This window comes from Musca domestica, unplaced genomic scaffold (genome assembly GCF_030504385.1).
Source record: "Musca domestica strain aabys unplaced genomic scaffold, Musca_domestica.polishedcontigs.V.1.1 8, whole genome shotgun sequence".
In the NCBI taxonomy this organism is placed as follows: Eukaryota; Metazoa; Arthropoda; class Insecta; order Diptera; family Muscidae; genus Musca; species Musca domestica.
In genome coordinates, this window is record NW_026712409.1 from 894,548 (window position 1) to 912,872 (window position 18,325).

General features: G+C 34.7%; 2 protein-coding genes across 7 annotated transcripts; one reads left to right on the forward strand and one right to left on the reverse strand.

Annotated features, from left to right (window-relative positions):
• The first annotated feature begins 784 nt into the window (after positions 1-784).
• LOC101889224 (lysophospholipid acyltransferase 6) lies at positions 785-10,431 on the forward strand. Of its 5 annotated transcripts, none has more exons than XM_011291926.3 (9): positions 785-938; positions 1,225-1,447; positions 7,419-7,642; positions 7,706-7,874; positions 7,935-8,099; positions 8,169-8,516; positions 8,591-8,791; positions 9,056-9,187; positions 9,253-10,431. In XM_011291926.3, exons 2-9 carry the CDS (start codon positions 1,364-1,366, stop codon positions 9,928-9,930), a joined length of 2,001 nt encoding a protein of 666 aa, XP_011290228.1. In that variant the 5' UTR covers positions 785-938; positions 1,225-1,363; the 3' UTR covers positions 9,931-10,431. The 5 variants fall into 5 exon arrangements, with proteins under 5 accessions (XP_011290228.1, XP_019890406.1, XP_005177953.1 ...); XM_020034847.2 differs by having other exon boundaries at positions 814-934; XM_005177896.4 differs by having other exon boundaries at positions 831-985.
• A 3,009-nt stretch (positions 10,432-13,440) lies between these two features.
• Positions 13,441-17,930, reverse strand: LOC101889742 (palmitoyltransferase ZDHHC15). Of its 2 annotated transcripts, none has more exons than XM_011291928.3 (7): positions 17,371-17,930; positions 16,639-16,760; positions 16,467-16,573; positions 16,159-16,396; positions 15,965-16,100; positions 15,769-15,898; positions 13,441-14,676 (listed from the first exon to the last, which is right to left on the reverse strand). In XM_011291928.3, exons 1-7 carry the CDS (start codon positions 17,501-17,503, stop codon positions 14,538-14,540), a joined length of 1,005 nt encoding a protein of 334 aa, XP_011290230.1. In that variant the 5' UTR covers positions 17,504-17,930; the 3' UTR covers positions 13,441-14,537. The 2 variants fall into 2 exon arrangements, with proteins under 2 accessions (XP_011290230.1, XP_011290229.1); XM_011291927.3 differs by lacking the exon at positions 13,441-14,676 and adding an exon at positions 14,765-15,387 and having other exon boundaries at positions 17,371-17,927.
• Positions 17,931-18,325: the final 395 nt, after the last annotated feature.

Below are 18,325 nucleotides of genomic sequence, written 5' to 3' on the forward strand. Positions count from 1 at the left end.
AGTATGCTTTTTGTCCACAAAAGAATCAAAAAAAATTAACGACAAAAAGTTTTTTTTGACAAATGACTCTCAACCGATTTAAAAAAAGAAAAATATAAAAATGTATGTAAAATGTCAACATTTATACAAAAAGTTCAAAACATGAATGAAAATTGTTTAATGAAAGACAAAATAAATCTTTGGAGGAAAAACAATAATTTCTTCTATTATTATTAATGCTAATTTTATGTTCTTTCGTACAAATTTCTATAAAAATGAAAGAAAAAAATTGAAAAAAGGAATTATGTTTCTATGAATTACGAATCGTGCCGTATGAACGGGTTAATTCGTGTACCTAATTCTGAGAGCGAACAACGTAATTGAAAGTGCAATGAGAACATGTCATTAAAAACTCCTTTTTTTCTTTTACGAACAAACCAGCCTATGACATAAGGTGCAAGTACACGGCTCTGTAACATGGCAGAAGAATACAGGTAGATGCATCAACACTTGGGAGCATTGATATGTCAAAAATATTTAAATGTTTTTCAAAAATAAGTAGATTTTTATATGTTTTTTATACGACGTCATTCGGAGGTTATTATAATTTGCGTTTTTCAACAATTTGTACAAATTTAAATAATATTTCATTCAATATTTTCAACATTGTAATGCCTAGCCATGACTTCAATCTTCTTATGTACTTAGACCTTTAAAGCCAGTTAAAATTTCTTCTTTTTCTTCTTCTTAAAATGTCAAATTGACATAAATAACTGAGCCACACACTACGATAACGACGTCAGAATTTAATGGTGGCTCTGGTATTTCATTATAATTTGACATTTGAAAGAGAATCGATTAGACACACAATTTTTTTATTCTAAATAAAAAACAAAACAAGGATAGAGGGGAGGAGAGAAAGACTATAAAGCCTACGATAATGATTAATAATTTCGTCGGTAAAAATATATGAAGATTTAATTATACAATCAATAGTGCTCTTGTTGTTAGTGTGATCATTTTACGTCTCCTTCCAAAAAATAAATAATAAAAACAAATTAAAAAATTGTATACATAGTGTTGAGTAGTCGTTCGGCTTAATAACGCGCAATATAAATTACAACAATTTGAGGACTGATTATTGTTCTGCTTTTGTTCGTTCGGTCACATCTTTTTTTTGCATTATCTGTATATGCTCCCTGTCAACCACTTCCGACGTCTACATATGTCTTCTTTGTTTTGCAGATAACAAATAGAAAATAACTTCATTCGCAGGCTGTCTTGTGTTCAATGTTCGGGAAAACAATCTCACAGATGACCACAACATCGTAAACACAAGAAAAAAGAAAAAAAAACTGTAATCGAAATTAAGCGGAATACGGACATGTTGGATCCAGACAATATGAATTACAGCGGCAGTCGAACATTCAACTGGTTGGCTGATCTAAGCGGTCTATCAGTTGATTTGGTGAGTATCTAACTATTGAGTTACTGGTCGCGGTTTTGTTATCTAATAGGTAGTTCCAAAAAATCTAACATCGCTTTCGATTTCGATACGGGCAATAAAAAGAATTTTGCGACGTTTAGAATTCCTGTTTTGGGATTTTAAAAGGTCAAAATCTGATGTAACAATGTATATATACAATCCGGCGTGACCATGTAGTGTTCCACGATCTTGACTTGTATACATTGGTAATACATATGCAAAAATGTTGCCTTAGTATTTTAATTGAAAATAAACAAATAATTGTATTGTTTAGTTGTTATGGTTGTTGTTGTTGTTGTATTCGTTCAACACACAGGTATGTGTATTATTTATGAAATTTGAATTGCGTCATTCGGATGAGTTGTTGGTAAATAATTGTGAAGCTCAGCTAATATCAATATAATGTCGCCGCTACATTGACCTGATTTTGGATTTGGGCTTGTATAATTTGTAATTCGTTGACATGCTTGATACGTGTGTGTGGTTTGAACGTTGATCTGTAACAGAGGTGAATCAGTTCACGGTGTGTCACTTACACTTTTTTAAACTAATGTGTTATTCCAGAACTGCAATAATGTAAAAGTTTTTACTACGATAACCGATTTTCCCTTTTTGATATCGAAGAAAATTACAAAACTAATAGATTCTTGCAGGTACTGGAAGAGAGCATAAGTTGTCTGAATAAATTAGGATTTATCGAGCCACAAAAATGATAGGCTTCTTATTTGTATGCAATATGTCTAAACTGTTCTTGAAAATCCCTAGTATTGAAAAACTTTTAGTATTTTCAACGACAATATTCCAACTGTCTATATCAAAAAAAAAAAAAAAAAGACTCGTAGTGGTAAATTCTGCCGAGGTTTATTATATTATATTGAGGATATTATTTGGTGTCATTGAAGAAAACTTCTTCTTTAAATAACGGACTCCGTTATATTGAAGTTGTTGTGAAAAAAATTTGATTTATACTGATTAATTTGGAGGAGCTTGAATATCCTTATTTGGTGGTTAGTTTAACTTTTCTTTGGCAAGTTGAAATATCATTTTAAATTTTTCACTACCTAAACGTGATCCCTTGTTGAACCAACTGCAGAATTCTCTCTTCTCTGCTTTTCTTCAGATTTGAGTGGAAGACTTGGTTTGAAGATTCTAGCTGGGTTTCAGTTGGGTGTGCGGTGTTTGCCTACAAAACCCTGAAAAATAATTAGGGCACATCCTAATATCAATACTCTGGCAGTGGCCTTGGCAAAGGTTTATTCATGCGATATGTAAAATATTGCATAGTTGCCTTTCACGTGACTACTGATGTCTTTCTATGCCCACGGTGTCGTTATTCATTGCCAAAATAAAATTAACACGAGAAATGTGTGCGTTCTAAGAAAAGCAATTACAATAGGTAACATGCAACGGGTGCATGCACCAAAGAGATTGACGATATTCTCTGTGAAATTGCGTTTTTATATTTAAGAGATGAAATGTCCATCAAATATTTGTAGAGATAACGATGGCTAGCCGAGGAAAGTTAACAACAGTACTTGCTGACCAACAACAAGCTAAATGAATGTAATAAGGTATAATGTTAGAAGGATAAGTTTGATAGCTGGTAGATCATTCACAATGGCATTATTATTAAACAAAAACTATTAACAAAAAAATTGCACAAAATTACCAGTGGGACTAAATGGAAATATTTCCGTCTCTACGTATTTCATCAAAAATTGTTCTGAAATACTATGTTAATGAAGTATTAAAACCCCCAGGCGTATAGAACAGATATCTACACCACTTTTTAAGACGAACGTTTCCCTCTGCAGCCTTTCTCGCCTACAATTAATTTAAAAACATTCAATATGGACATGATTATATCAAAATCCACGATAGCTTTGAAGGAGTTGAAATCTAGACACCTTCTACTGATATGTTCGCCAAGAATTATCTTGATGACCAGCTTATCATGCCGGCGGAAGGAATTACATGGCACGGTAGCTACTTGTACTGCATTAAAAATATGTCATTCATTTTCGTTTATTTATACGAAGTAATACAAACTGCAACTATGGTCAATATCTTATATTAGCTAACAGCATTCATTACGCCCAAATAAATATTATAAAAGAAACCCAAATAAAATATGACATGTCCCACTTACAAAACCGATCCTCAACGAATGTCGCAAGTCCACGAAAAAAAAAACAGCAAAGAAGAGAAGGAGTAGAGATAAGCATAAAGTAAATATTGAATGAAACCGTGTTTGTATTACAAGGTAGACCTATGAGGTTAGCTGTAGGCAACTTGATATGTCAAATAAAATGTTGTAGTTCGAAAAAAAAAAAAAAAAATTAAAATATTTATTAAAATGGAAATTTTTGGAAAAAGTTATAAAAATCAAACCAAATTTTAGGTGTTGTATAGTTTGTAAACGGCAAGCAAAGGTCAATACCTTCCTTAACTTACTACTAAAAATCTGCAGTAATGCATTCAAGAGTGCAGTCATGAGTAACATATATACAAATAACCGCATTGATTCTCTTTATCAAAAGCAGCAACAGGCAGTTAGTACAAATCTAGTTCATGTAAATGTTTTCTTGCAACCATTCACCAATTTTAAGATTTCTTCTCTATCCTGTTAAGTGTAAATGTATCACCCAGATAATCGTTTAAGATCTTTATCAGATCGTATTTGACAACATTAGATAACATTTGTAGGTGTCGACTCAGTCATAATCATTATTCTTACAAATTGTGATATTATTCTTCAGATCTTTTCAAAGGGTTCTAAGATGGAGGAGAATAGTTTTGAAATTCTGTTCCCTATTCAAAATTATTCATAACTTAAAAAAGCAAACGTATCATTTTTACACTCATACAAACAAATTTAAGATAGAAAGAACCTGTGTAATATTCGGCATGGACTTTTATTGATGTACGTATCCTTAAAAACTTTGAGATAAACATTTCAAAAATAATAATTTTAAGGTCTAAATGATTTGAAAAATCCACTATTTGGAGCAGCAGATTTAATTAAATCTACAGAATTGAATTGTTTCAATTGTCAAAGTTAAAAATGTTGAAGCTTGAAATTTTGTACGCCCAACGTATATTTATATGGGTAGCTCTCATATAAATATATGTGTTTTACTTGTGTGGTGAAAAACGTCGACCGAGTATGTCGAATTTTAGGTAACGCTGATACAAACAAATATCAATACTAAAAAATGACAACGCCGTCATATTAATAGTAATTTTTTCCCCGGAAACAAATAAAACACATTTGAAAGAAAAGAAAAGTTATCGAGCATTTTACTGGAAACCTTCCGTTTTTGCTTCGATTTTCAATAGATCATTAAAATGAGCATTAAAAAAGAATTAATAGTCACCACCCCTATGCAGAGGGTGTGGGGTGTGAGTCAATATTATTTTTGTATTCATATAAATTTGACAATGTTTAGTCATTGTTGTGAAATGTTTTCATTATCTATAGATATAGAAAAACAAGCACTTTTCGACCGATCATACGTTTTTTATCTATAATTTCTCGCTTCGCTGGCGTTATAATCGTCAACCTGCACATTGCTCTTATGATCTAGCTATTGCTTTACACAGCCTACATAGAAATCATTCGATTGTTACGCTATGATTTGGTTGATTTACCAATCGATCTAAAGATAACTTTTTGGACTTGTTTCGTATTTTACGGATGTGATCTCAATTAAAATAAAAGTTGTTGAAAATCTATTTCGAAACGTTTTTCAATACTGCGTATATTGGATCTTCGTTTTGTTCCCTGTAATCACACGCACACAAATGTATTAAGAAAGCGTTTCTGCATTATCAATTCGCTATACGACATAACAGAAGAAATTATCATTTTGGTCGTTATCTTGGAATTTTTGCTTTGTTTTCTTTTTCTAAATTGGAAAAATCTGCCAGGGTCACTTGTCAACATTGGAGCGGCGGTGATAAACATTTGAACGAATGTAATTATCTGCTTTAAATAATATACATTTAAAGCAAATAATTACATTCGCCGACCAACCTTACACTTCTGAGGGCGGGCGGTTTAACAGAGACATAAAAGTGTAAAGATTTTGATATAATGCATTATAAAACCAGTAAAGAAAGTCCTAAAGTCGAGTGGTGTGATACCCTACACCACTTTGCTAATTTAGTAGAGCTCCACATAACAATTAAAAGTTCTTATGGGAGAATTCAATCATACACGTTATGATTATTATTATAATTTAAAGTTCAAAGGACTAAATATGCAGTATCATTTGTATCTTTTTAATTCGGACTTGTATTGCCCATTTGGTGCAAAATTAATTTGAAATCGGCAAAATATATATATATGGAAGCTATATTCAAATCTGAACCGATCTCGATAAAATTTGGCAAAAATATTTTTGAGCTGTACTTGATATATTTCCCTGAATATCGTTGTTATGGAGTGCATATTAGGGCTGTGGGTAACAAATACAACAAATCGGATGAACAATATATATGGGAGCTATAGCTATATCTGAACCGATCTTCACCAAATTTGGCATATTAGCTTCTAGACTAATTCGGTCGTATGTGCCAAATTCCATCCCATTTGGGCAAATATTAGACGTTTGGTGCACAATAAAATGTAAATCGGACAAAGTTATATATGGGAGCTATATCCAAATCTGAACCGATCTCGATAAAATTTAGAAAATGTATTTCTGAGCTGTATTTGATATGTTTCCCCAAATATTGTTGTTACAGAGTGTATATTACGGCTGCGGAGGACAAAAATAACAAATCGGATGAAAAGTATGTATGGGAGCTATAGCTATATCTGAAGCGATTTCGATAAAATTTGGCATACTTATTTTCAGGTCTGATTTGGTTTATGTGCAAAATTCCCTACTATTTGGGCTGATATTGCACGTTTGGTGCACAATAAAAGGCAAATCGTACGAAGATATATATGGGAGCTATATCTAAATTTTGACCGATTATCTCCAATTCCAATAGGATTCGTCCTTGGGCCAAACAAATGTTATTTAGAAAATTTCATGTCAATCGAATAATAAATGCTACCTGCATTTTGTTCACAAGAATACATGGGCAGACGGACTGACATGCATAAATCAACTCAGAAAGTGATTCTATGGAGATCTTCAAAAGCAACTATGGGTCTATCTCGCTTCCTTCTCCATGTTACAAACAAATTCACAAAGACATAATACCCTGACCACCTTGTGGTGTAGGGTATAAAAATGGTTGATTGGAAAATGTCTAGAGGCGCTGCCCTAGCGCTGTCTTATACACATGACAAAATGTGCAGAAAAACCAAAAAATGAGCTCTAATTTGTATTCCATACAAGTTTCACTGAATTTAGTCTTGCCTTGGCTAGAAAAATTTGTGCATCATAAATAAGTATTTTCACACATATACAATTGTAAGGATTGGACAAAATGCAAAAAATGCATTGGAAATATTACAGAAATCTGTTATGGGGGAAAACCGCGACGATAAGCATCAGATATGGTAAACATGGTCTCAACAGTCTTTTCCACAGCATTTCCTTTTACATTGAATCGATAGCAATCAGCGAAAACCCCATAAAAGTGTCAGCTCTATTAAATTGCAACATAATGCTATATCACGATATGGTGACAAAACATATTTTTCTACTAACAACGCCATCTATTGAATCAAAGCAACAATGAAGTGGTCCATCTTATAATGTCCATATACATGAATAACTATTTGAATGATATTGTTTTCTGTTGTCTTATTTTTTTCTGATATTGTATTAGTATAAACATTAAACTCAATCCAGTTCAAACACAAAAACGAATTTGATTTATTTTATTACAGATCAGAGTTCCTCGCAGCTCTATATAAAATTGTTTCCAGTCGAAAATAACGAGCATCTTGACTTAATACTTTGCTCAACATCTTTTTGTTTCCCTTTTGCAGGTCAACTTCTTAATATGCCAAATATCTGCAATCTTTTTGGCATCCCTCTATCGATCGGTGCTTCATCCCTCCAAGGTATCTTCCAACGTCCGACACATCGTTGCACTTAGCATTGGCTTGGTGTTTGGATATTTTTGTTTCGGACCACAAGCCATACACATCGCTGGTCTTCCGTCAGCATGTTACGTTGCCATTCGAACACAGAGCCCAAAAGTTGTCCAAAGGTAAGATGACCACTGAACATCCTTGTAGTACGCTCGCAATTGAACATGGATTTGTGTTTGCAGGACCGTCATGGTCGTGGCCATGGCGTATTTACTAACCATACATGTGTTACGACAAATTTATGACGACGGCTCATGCTCCCTGGATATAACCGGTCCCCTGATGATCATTACACAAAAAGTTACTAGTTTGGCATTTAGCATACACGATGGCTTTGTACGACAAACCAAGGTACAACATTTCACGATTCGATTAGCTTTAAAGTTTGTTTGACCCATCTGTTATCCATAGGATTTGACCAAGGCACAACAATACCATGCCGTTAATAAATTACCCTCTGCTTTGGAGTATTTCTCATATGTCTTGAACTTCCAAGGATTAATGGCTGGGCCATTGGTTTTCTACAAGGACTATATCGATTTTATCGAAGGCTACAATCTACGGCCGGCTGTGAATGTGAGTGCGATTTTTGACGACAGCCCCAACAAATGACGGTACTAAAATGTCAAATATTATTTATTTCAGACGTCAGCTGATAAGGGAAAGTCACAGGTGGTCCTGGAGCCGTCGCCAGTGAAAACGGTAGTCAAGAAAGTTATCGGCAGCTTCATATGCGCTTTCATTTTCATGAAGTTTGTCCAATTGTATCCCATCAAAAACCTTAAGGACGACGACTTTGTTGATAACACTACGGTTCTATACAAGATCTGGTATGCCATGATGGCTACCACAACTACTCGTTTTAAGTATTATCATGCATGGTTGTTGGCCGATGCAATAGCAAATAACTCAGGATTAGGTTTTACGGGCTACGACAAAGATGGCAACGCCAACTGGGATCTCATTTCTAATATAAATGTGTTTGGCTTTGAAGTGAGTACATTATGGGCTATTTGTGGCTTAACTGTCGTATAACTTGGAAACATCTGTTCACGTGTGGCTTTCAGTTTGCAACGAATATCCGCGATGCAATCAACAATTGGAATTGCGGCACGAACCGATGGCTGCGCACCATCGTTTATGAACGCGTGCCAAAGAAATACGGAACCATTTTGACGTTTGCCTTGAGTGCGGTGTGGCATGGTTTCTATCCAGGATATTACCTGACATTTGCGACTGGTGCTTTAATGGTGACTTCTGCACGAATGGTAAGTTCGTCCTCTTAATTTCTCTAAATATTTTGATATATCTCCAATTACTGACTATATTTACCAACGGAATCAGCCTTAATGTAAAGGTCGGAGATGTCCTTTACATGTATTTATGATTCCGGCGGGAAGTGGCTCTCCGTCTTAAAAATATTTATGGTTGAATCGGAAATTTTGCATTTTTCACACAACATTTTTGGTCTATTTCACTCGCTAAATTTTATCCGGAGACATTTAAATGACAAGCTTCTACCTTCGTTGCAGGCTCGCCGCATGTTCCGCCACCGTTTCCAGCAAACGCGAATGACACGCATGTTCTACGACATTCTCACTTGCCTAACGACGCGTATAGTTATGGGCTATACAACATTCCCATTCGTTCTGCTTGAATTCATGGTAAGTTCTTGCTTCTTGCCTGACGAGAAAGTCGAGTGATCTATTTTACATTTTACCACCAACAGGGCAGTATTCAATTGTACCTGAAGTTTTATTTGTGCCTTCACATAGTTGCACTCACCACTATTTACGTCCTGCCGAAGTTCATACGCGGCGAGAGAAGATCTACACATCCGACACATAATGTCTCCAAGATCGTTGCTCCTTCCAAGGTCGAGGATGCTCTCAGAGAGGCAAGAAACGATCAGGAATGTAAATCCAATCAGTTGGAAGAGGCGCGTCAACTGTTGAAACCTATCCAGCTCATGCCAGATGAAACAAATGCTTTACCTCAACGCGACGAGATTATTAAACCACCACAGCTACCCATTGTTGCCCCAGCCAGGGAAGCCATTTCCGTTCCACACGATCAGTGCGAAATGGATCAGCTTTCGAGCAAGTTAATGGAAAAGATTGAAGCAGAGACAAAGAATATCGAAGAATTCATAGACAAAACAGTTACCGAAACAGTAACGGGCATCGTTGAGTTCAAGAAGGACCTAATGCGGGACTCGATTCCCAGCGGTCTTCGAAAACGTACATCTCTGGCTTCTACAATGAGTGATGTTGTGGCCGGAGCCACGTGCAAGCCCCAAACAGAGGAGGGTTCTGCGTTCTTAAAGAAAGAAATTGAAGTCATCAACGCCGTCGTACAACAGGCCAATGTGTTGCCTGCAGTCCTCAGCAATGGACATGCAAAATAGTAGCTATAGAAATGATCTCTGGCCACAAGGATCAACGACCTAACGAAAGCTTTGGCAACAGATGCGAACATATATCTAAAATATACATTTAACACAGTTCGATGCTCATTCGACTCAATATCCAATATATGCGTAAAATGTAAAGCACTCAACACGCTCAAATTGTATCATTGTTATTGTCATCATCATCATCATCTTCCGTCTCTTACATATATGTTCTGAATACACCTATGCACATTGGCACATGTTTTCCAACAAGGCGCACAGGCATACCCAAAAGGTTAAACTGTTCCTATTTAATAAAATACCCATTCTACACTGCATCACTAACTATAATTGTCCATAAACCATACATACATTAATCCCTCATTCACTTGTCATCCTAAAAAAGAAACCATCCTTTTTCCCCTAATTATTATTATTTTTTGAAATTATTATTATATCCAAAAACCAGAGATGTTCAAAAAAATAAATCATTCAAAATAAGCAGATATCAACAAACGGGGACAACTGTTTATGAATGTCGATATTAAGACGTGCAAAGTTTGCCGGAAAGAAAAGTAATGTTTTGTAGGTAACTTTCAACGTGTGAATAAGGACTTGTGAGTGAAGGCGAAAGTGAAAACCGATTTTCTGATTTGTTTTGAATGATATCCAAAGAATAAATTACGAAAGCGTTAGGACTGTTTCTATTTATGTTTACATTTGAATGTTTAAACTGTGAAAATATGGATTAACATGAAATCTCTCACCTTATACTTTGTACACACAATGCACACACACACACATACACACAGAAAATGATATTAATTGATTGTACATAGAGAGAAATATATATATTTAACAACTTGCCATAACTACTTGAGCCAAGGCAGGTAATAAGAGAATGCACATTTCTAAAAAAAAATCTGACAACAAGATTGAGTAGTATGTATGAGGTATTTATTTTGTTCCAAATTATTGATACAAAACTAGTGTACGTAAGAACTTATTTTTCTTATTTTAGGTCTTCCACCAAACTATATACATACATACATACATATGTTAGATGCTTTTTATCATCACTCCAAGTCTTCTAATCTGATTGTAATTTATTTATTGTTGTGTTTTTTTACATTAACAACATACATATGTACTTCCTAACATTTCTGTTGATATAATGGCATAAAAGTATTTGCCATTTGTTGCATTAATGCCCACCAAATGATCAGTGATTGTGTGTGTAGTCACTCAAATTTGCACCAAACCAGCAAACATTTAATATTTGATGTAAGCACAGAACAGTTCGCTAGGCTAGAACCAAAGTGGACAAAGGACTACAGTGCATCGTTTGAATAAATATCTTTTACATTTACATTATAAAGAAATTGAAACAAAATCCTATTACGGAACACATAAAGTAAGTGTGTAATGTGTTAATAAAGAACTACGATGAATGGAAAAAGAGAATTGTCGTTTTCACTTGCAAGCGGAAGAGAGACAAACACCCATATATTTATTTGGACGTATAGAACATGAAGAAATCTTGACTTTTCATTCTGTGCGACACAAACTTTAGATAGCATAATTAAAAATATTAACGAAACAGAACAACAAAACAAAACAATGTGAGTAAGAGCTACCAGCTGATTAATTTATTTCCTAAGTATACCAGACTTCTGCCAAGTTTGTGCGTGCATTTAATGTTTTGAACAATGAAAAAAAATTAAAACAGCTTGTTTTAATTTTATTTTGAATAATTCTGACAGGAAGTGAGCGTAGCGTCACTATAATTTTATACTAAGCTGTTCTATCTTCTTATTATACCATAATGTAATGTCAGAACTACTATCGAAACTAATCTTGTTTTGTTTATTTGATTTTTTGAATAAACAAACAAAAAACGCAAAAACTAAAGGAAAGGAAGTTTTTTTTTTGTTAAAAGAAAGATTTATATCGCCACAAAATGCGAATCCGAATTTGAATATTTTGAAAACAATTAAAAACAAGTTAAAAAGTATCTGTCGATTTTGCCGATAGATGTATACCCTCAGTCAATACACGATTATTTAAAAATATTTTAACTTCTGTTATGTTTATTCAAGTGTTTAACCCCTTATGGAGTTAGTTCCGAAGGAATGGATCAATATTGGCCATTTCGTTGAATGCTTAGCAAAAGAAATGGTCCGATCTCTACCATCTTTATAACATCTCTTGTGTTGATCGAAATAATGAGATGTACCAAGTCTTGAATGGAATCAGATGTTAATTTCACTTTTTATGAGCTTCATGGATATTCAAAATTTTGAGCTTTTGTGGGGGGAGGTACCAGAAGGAGTGGACCGATATATTCCATCTTCACAACATATCTTTCGTTAGTGGAAATAATGGGATGTGTGAAATATAAAGAGAACCAGATGCTTATTTCGGATTTTATAAACGTTTTGGTTATTCAAAACTTTGACGCATTGTGTACAGAAAATATCTTTTTTTTTGTAAATTTCGATCTTTTGTGGGGGAGGTACCAGAAGAAGTGGACCGATGTATTCCATCTTGGTTCCAGACCTTGGGTTAATAAAATGATTGGGAAGTGTGAAATTTGAAGACAATCGGACTCTTACATCAAATTTTATAAGAGTTGTAATTATTCAAAATTTTGACCCTTTGTGGGGGAGGTACTTGATGGACTGAACCGATATTGTCCATTTTCGTACCTGTCCTAGCACTGACGACAATATTAGGATTTGCAAAGTTAGAGCAAAATCGGATTATCGTTTCTCTTTCTGTGGAGAAAATATATTTTTTTTTGAAAATTTCGACCTATTGTGGGGGAGATACCGGAAGGAGTGGACCGATATTGCCCATAACCGTACTCGATCTAAGTTGGACAAAAATATTGCGATGTATCAAGTTTGGACCAAATAGGATACCCTTCGAGAGTAATAGTGCGCTGCAGCCAGCCAGCCAGACAGACGGACAGGTTTTGACCATATCAAATTATATATACCCTCTCTAGCCATATGGCTGAAGGTATAATTATACGCACCCCATGGTATAATTCTTACAGGTAGCAGCAAACCCCAGCTGATTTGACTCTAAAGCAATCCTATTGTCAAATTCGTATAGCTTGCTTTGTTTAGATGGCTTTATAGTAAAATTATTAGCGGCCATCAACTTACCAACAAAACTCTGGGAATAATTAATAACATTTTGAGTGTCATCGAATTTAAACATAAACAAATATCATGGGCTTAGATATAGGGTTGACAAAAGCTATTCTCCAGACTCAAAATCACATCATTGAGATATACTAAAAACCAAATAAGGTCCAACACTGATTCCGTCGATTTGTTTACCAAGTGTAAACCGATATTTTCTAAATTAATCTATCAAATATGGTAATGCTTCTATGGCGCTGTGATATCTGCTGATGAAACAAATCCTCAGAATGATTTAATTTGAGTTTTTATCAAATCGTAACAAAAAAGGCAAAACTGTACAACATATAGACGCAAATAGACGCAAAATGCATTTAAATTATTCCATTGAATTTTTATTGGTTTTTATTAGTATAAAATAATATGGCTTGTTCTGAATAAATAAAATAATATTTAGGTATAGCCATCGGTAGACAGTCAAAGTACAGTAAAGTAATCGTCCTTCGGTTTGTGACCTTTAGTGTTTGAAAGCCTTTTTGTGGTTTGAGGTGCGAAATCATTCAGGAAATGGAATAGTTGTTAATGTATGAATTATACGTTTTTCGTGTATTTTTCGATATATATATATATATTTTTTTTCTTAAATTTACTCAAATGACAATTGTTCTAATTAACACGATTTCATGCCCATATCTTTGATCACCAATAACAAATAACAAAGATTTCATGGATTACGAACCAAGTTTTCTTAAACCTATGGCATAAATGCGTACGAATAATCGCTTCGTTCCTATCAAAAAAGTAACATTCTACAATTGTTCTTTATTTACACTTATTACAATATTGAATACTTAAATTGCCTTATACCAAATTATATGTACATACATAGTCGAAACTTACGTCTATTCGCCATCTTCCCAGCTGCGGTTAAATTTTGGAAAAGCTGGAGTTTCTGCAAATATCCGCATTAAGTTAGTGCGCAGTTTATCCTTTTGAACAGCTTTTGCCAAAAAACAACACTGGCATACCACACAAAGTTCTCCACTACACAACATATAACAAATCTAATTAATACATACAAAGATGGTTTGTCTTTAATTAAGCCTATTTGTTTCTCTTCGAATGCCATCTAGTAGTTTGATCTGCTTATACATTTACACAATTACTACAACAAACGAATCGTAAAAGTTTTTCTATAAGAAAAACCGGTACATTGAATTCCATCCTAGAAGTGAGCGTGTGGGAATGAAACGACGCAAACGGGCAGTCATGGGTAGTCATGGAAAAAAATTGTCATTTTTATGTTTTGTGGATGGGAGGAACTGTTTTAACGCTATTTTTCAGAAGATGTATCTTACAGAAAGTTCAATAATAACTGCTCCCATACACATATTCCAAAATGGGATCTTGATACCACAACAATTTCGACTAAATGTAGTAAGTGGCCACGTTATCTTCCGTTAGTATTAACTATGGTATTATGCTATCGTGGAAACGTGTTTCCGGAAACACATCCTCCTCCATTTCGATGCGAGTGTCCGAATGGCCAAGAAGTGATTCGGCATCCTCCTCCAAGTTTCGCATTGGGTAGCTGAAGCCATCGCCGAAACTGGAAATATAAGAAATAATTTACGGATCACGCGCGGGACATGCAAACAGTTGTGTTTTTGTTGGCAAATTAAAAACATTCCAACTCCTTAGTAGGAAAGAAAAATCATTTATTTAGGTTAACGAAAGCCCTGCAACCATTAAGTGCGGACTACATTGTTTGCATCGAAAATAAAATTACAATGACTTATGTACTAGACTTTAAATGCAAAACAAAACTAAAGATTTCTCGAGAATCACAACTAGAAATAAAAATTATTACATCTAACGTTTGAGCTTAGAGATAAATATGCATTTTATTCTATAGTAGAAATGAATACTCTAATTAGTAGTATTAATAGTTATAAAAGTAAAAAAACCAAAGATACTGGGTACTCTCTATCATGCCATTTTATGGACATCAACCTCATTCCCTTCAGACTTGAACATTGCCGTTTGATTGTTTTCCATATCGATAATGATACTGCCGTTTGCAACGGGTATCGCTGTGTCGTTTTCATGGACATGGTCTGGACGGTGCCCTGCACAATTTTGCCCCTCGGTTTGAGGATTTATCTCGTAATGGATCAGTTTATCTGAGGCATCTGCCGGTTGCACTTCTCTGACTCGTGTTTCATCCATTGAATGGTACGAGACCGGATTTGGTGACAGTTCAGGCTGTTGATGATGATGGTGATTTGCTGCAGTCGGGTACTGTAGACCATCACCATCACTATGAGGAACAGATGAGAAAAATGTAGATAAATATTCATTCGGATAGGTGTCGGCGCTGTTATTAATGAATAGCGCGTTGCATATAACATTATGTACAGGTTTTATTAGTTCACAGTCAACCAAATATTTGTTTCCTGATTGTTAATACCTTCTCAGTGGTTAAGTTTTTGCTTCGATTTTTTTAGCAGTACACATTCGGGTTAATTGCTAGCGGAATATTTCAATTATTTGAGTTTTGCAAAAATTTCGTAAATGTTTTTAATTTGCCAAAACCCAGTGTTAATAGTTACAGAAAATCAAAAAAAAAAAAACTAAGCCATCCAAAGGAACAAATACATACATATACACACGCACACAAATAAATATGATAAGCACTCACCTCGAATAGACGGGAATGAACCAAAGCTTCCAATTGTCACCAAAAACTTCCTGAAAGTTGGCGAGTTTGCCCAAATTGAAGCCATTCTTGTCAGCACCACCAACCCGAAATATAGGTGCGCGAAATGCCTCTGTTATGGTCAAGGAGCATTTGTCAAGTTAGTATCCAATAAACTTTCGTTAATTGCCATACTCACCGAGTGTAGTTCTGTTCATTAGAACAAGGTAAATATGGTAACCGAACAGGCTAACCAAACTAATGGCAAACATCACAGATACAAAGAACAGGAAAAGGATGTGAAAACGACCCATACCACCAGAGGACAGTTCACCCTGTGAAATAGATTCGACTTGCTCTTATTACATGGTATGCCAATTAATTCCAGCTTACCTTCCAAAAACGTATAAAATATTCCAATGATGTTAGGGCTACGTATAGGCAGTATAATAATGCATAGCCCAGAAAGAGGACAAAGAATTTATAATTAGTGAAATTGACGCAATTATTAACCCATGGACAGTGGTGGTCCATCTTCAGAACACAAGTCCCGCAAACACTGCAATGATGGCATCGATCGGGCTTGATTATCCGGCATTTGTCACAAAATCGGACAGATCCATTTAGAGTGCTATTGGAAAAAAAGAGAAAGTTTCGTGCATTTAGTGCTGCAAACATCAAGTGGCAAAGGAAATATTTACCGATTTGTTACGGGCAAATCTCGTGCACAGTACTCCAATACTCGTTTTTGTTGTTCTTGATTTTCTGCTCTAAAAAGTCTTTCAATTTCCGCTTCTGGTATTCGCCACTATGACAACCAAGAATCATTATTTCAAAGAAATATTAGACACGACTTGGAGAATATATACTTACATTTGAGGGCACAGTGCCAACTGGTGTGAACACAGTATTCCAATAAGACCAAAAGAAAAGCAGCGATATAATGTGATAGAATAATAAAAATATAACTTTTTCAAAAATACTCTCTATGGACACTGAAACGAGAATGTAAAGTAGAACAGCATTAATGTATGCACGTGAAAAAGGTACTTGCATGACATTAAGTTAAAGTACAAGAACTTTCTATTGAAGTCGTTGGAGCTATCCTGGACGATTTTTTTGTTGATAATGAAATTTGTCAATATGAATTGGCAGTCCTCACATTATGGTATGTTAGACTTGCCATACTAGTTTTGTCTGTACTATATAATGGTATAAGTTTCAATACCAATACTTAATGCGTATCTAATAAAAATTATTGTTGCTCCACATTAGGAAATGTGTTAAACATACGTATTGGAATATTAAAATAAACGTTCTGAAGGTAACAATTGAACTTTTGGCGGTGTGAGAGAATGAAATTGTGTTATCTTTAAAAAAGTATTTAACCCTGCTATTAGTCATAGCGCATGGATAATTTGTGTTGATTTTGAATGAGATGTGCGTTGTGCAATGGACAGTTGGGTCATCGATTTATTTACATTCTACTGTACGCATTTGGAAGTGTTCTAGTTTATGATTTGGAGGGAAGTTAGGTCATATCATTAGTAATAGTAAAGGGACATTGTAGAGGAATCAAGTATTTCTTGAGTGAGTAACACTTACGAACACATAGCTCAACGACATAGGCATAATAAGACCACGCTATAACAGACGCTATGAAGATAACAGGAATCCACTTAATGGCTTTCATGCAACCAGCACAGGGCGTGGCCTTCTTCCTTTCATAGTTGCTCATGTCCGATCCTTGGACGCCGAAATCCTGGAATCCTAGCGAGTTCTATTTGTTTACTTCTTGTGTGGCCCCGACAACTCCTCCGCCGACCGACCTCTCGATGTTAATGGCGGCAGTTTATTAACGATGTTTGTACTTTTTTAAGTAGATTTCAGATACAATATACATGTATGCATGAGCCAATATGGAATTTTACTATACGACTATTGCAAGATGATGATGGTCTCTCTTCAACTCTTCAGCATTTGGACTTTCCCTTTCAATAGCCTGTTCAATGTGTAAATATGAATACACCGAGACGGAAGAAGTGATTTTCTCTTGATCTGCTATTCCAACTTTCAAGTTTGGTGATTTGAAGTTGGGAATTTCACAAAAATATCTTCCCCGTGCCTTCTAACTTTTAGAGATATATTTACATTAATTTTTTTATTAGATATGGAAAACGGACGATAGTTACTGTTATCAAAATCGATTATATGTTATATCGTAAGGAAATAGTATCGAAAAGAAAGAGATCGGAAAAAGAATCAAAAAGCAAACATCGACTGTAATAGCAGGTTCCTGCTTCTTGTTTCCTTTTTTATATTTAAACTTTAACCAAAATTACATATGCTCTGTTCCAGAACATACAAAATTTAATCTGAAAACGAGGTTACGGTGAATTTTTTTTTGAATTGTAATTGATTAGTGGAGAACAATGTTGCAAAATCGTAACATATTTTCTTCTTTAATTTTTATGAAATACACAATTTTTGTTGTGTTTTTATGTCAACCAATCAACTGATTTGAAAAAATTATAATTATATTTTGATGTTTCTTGATAAA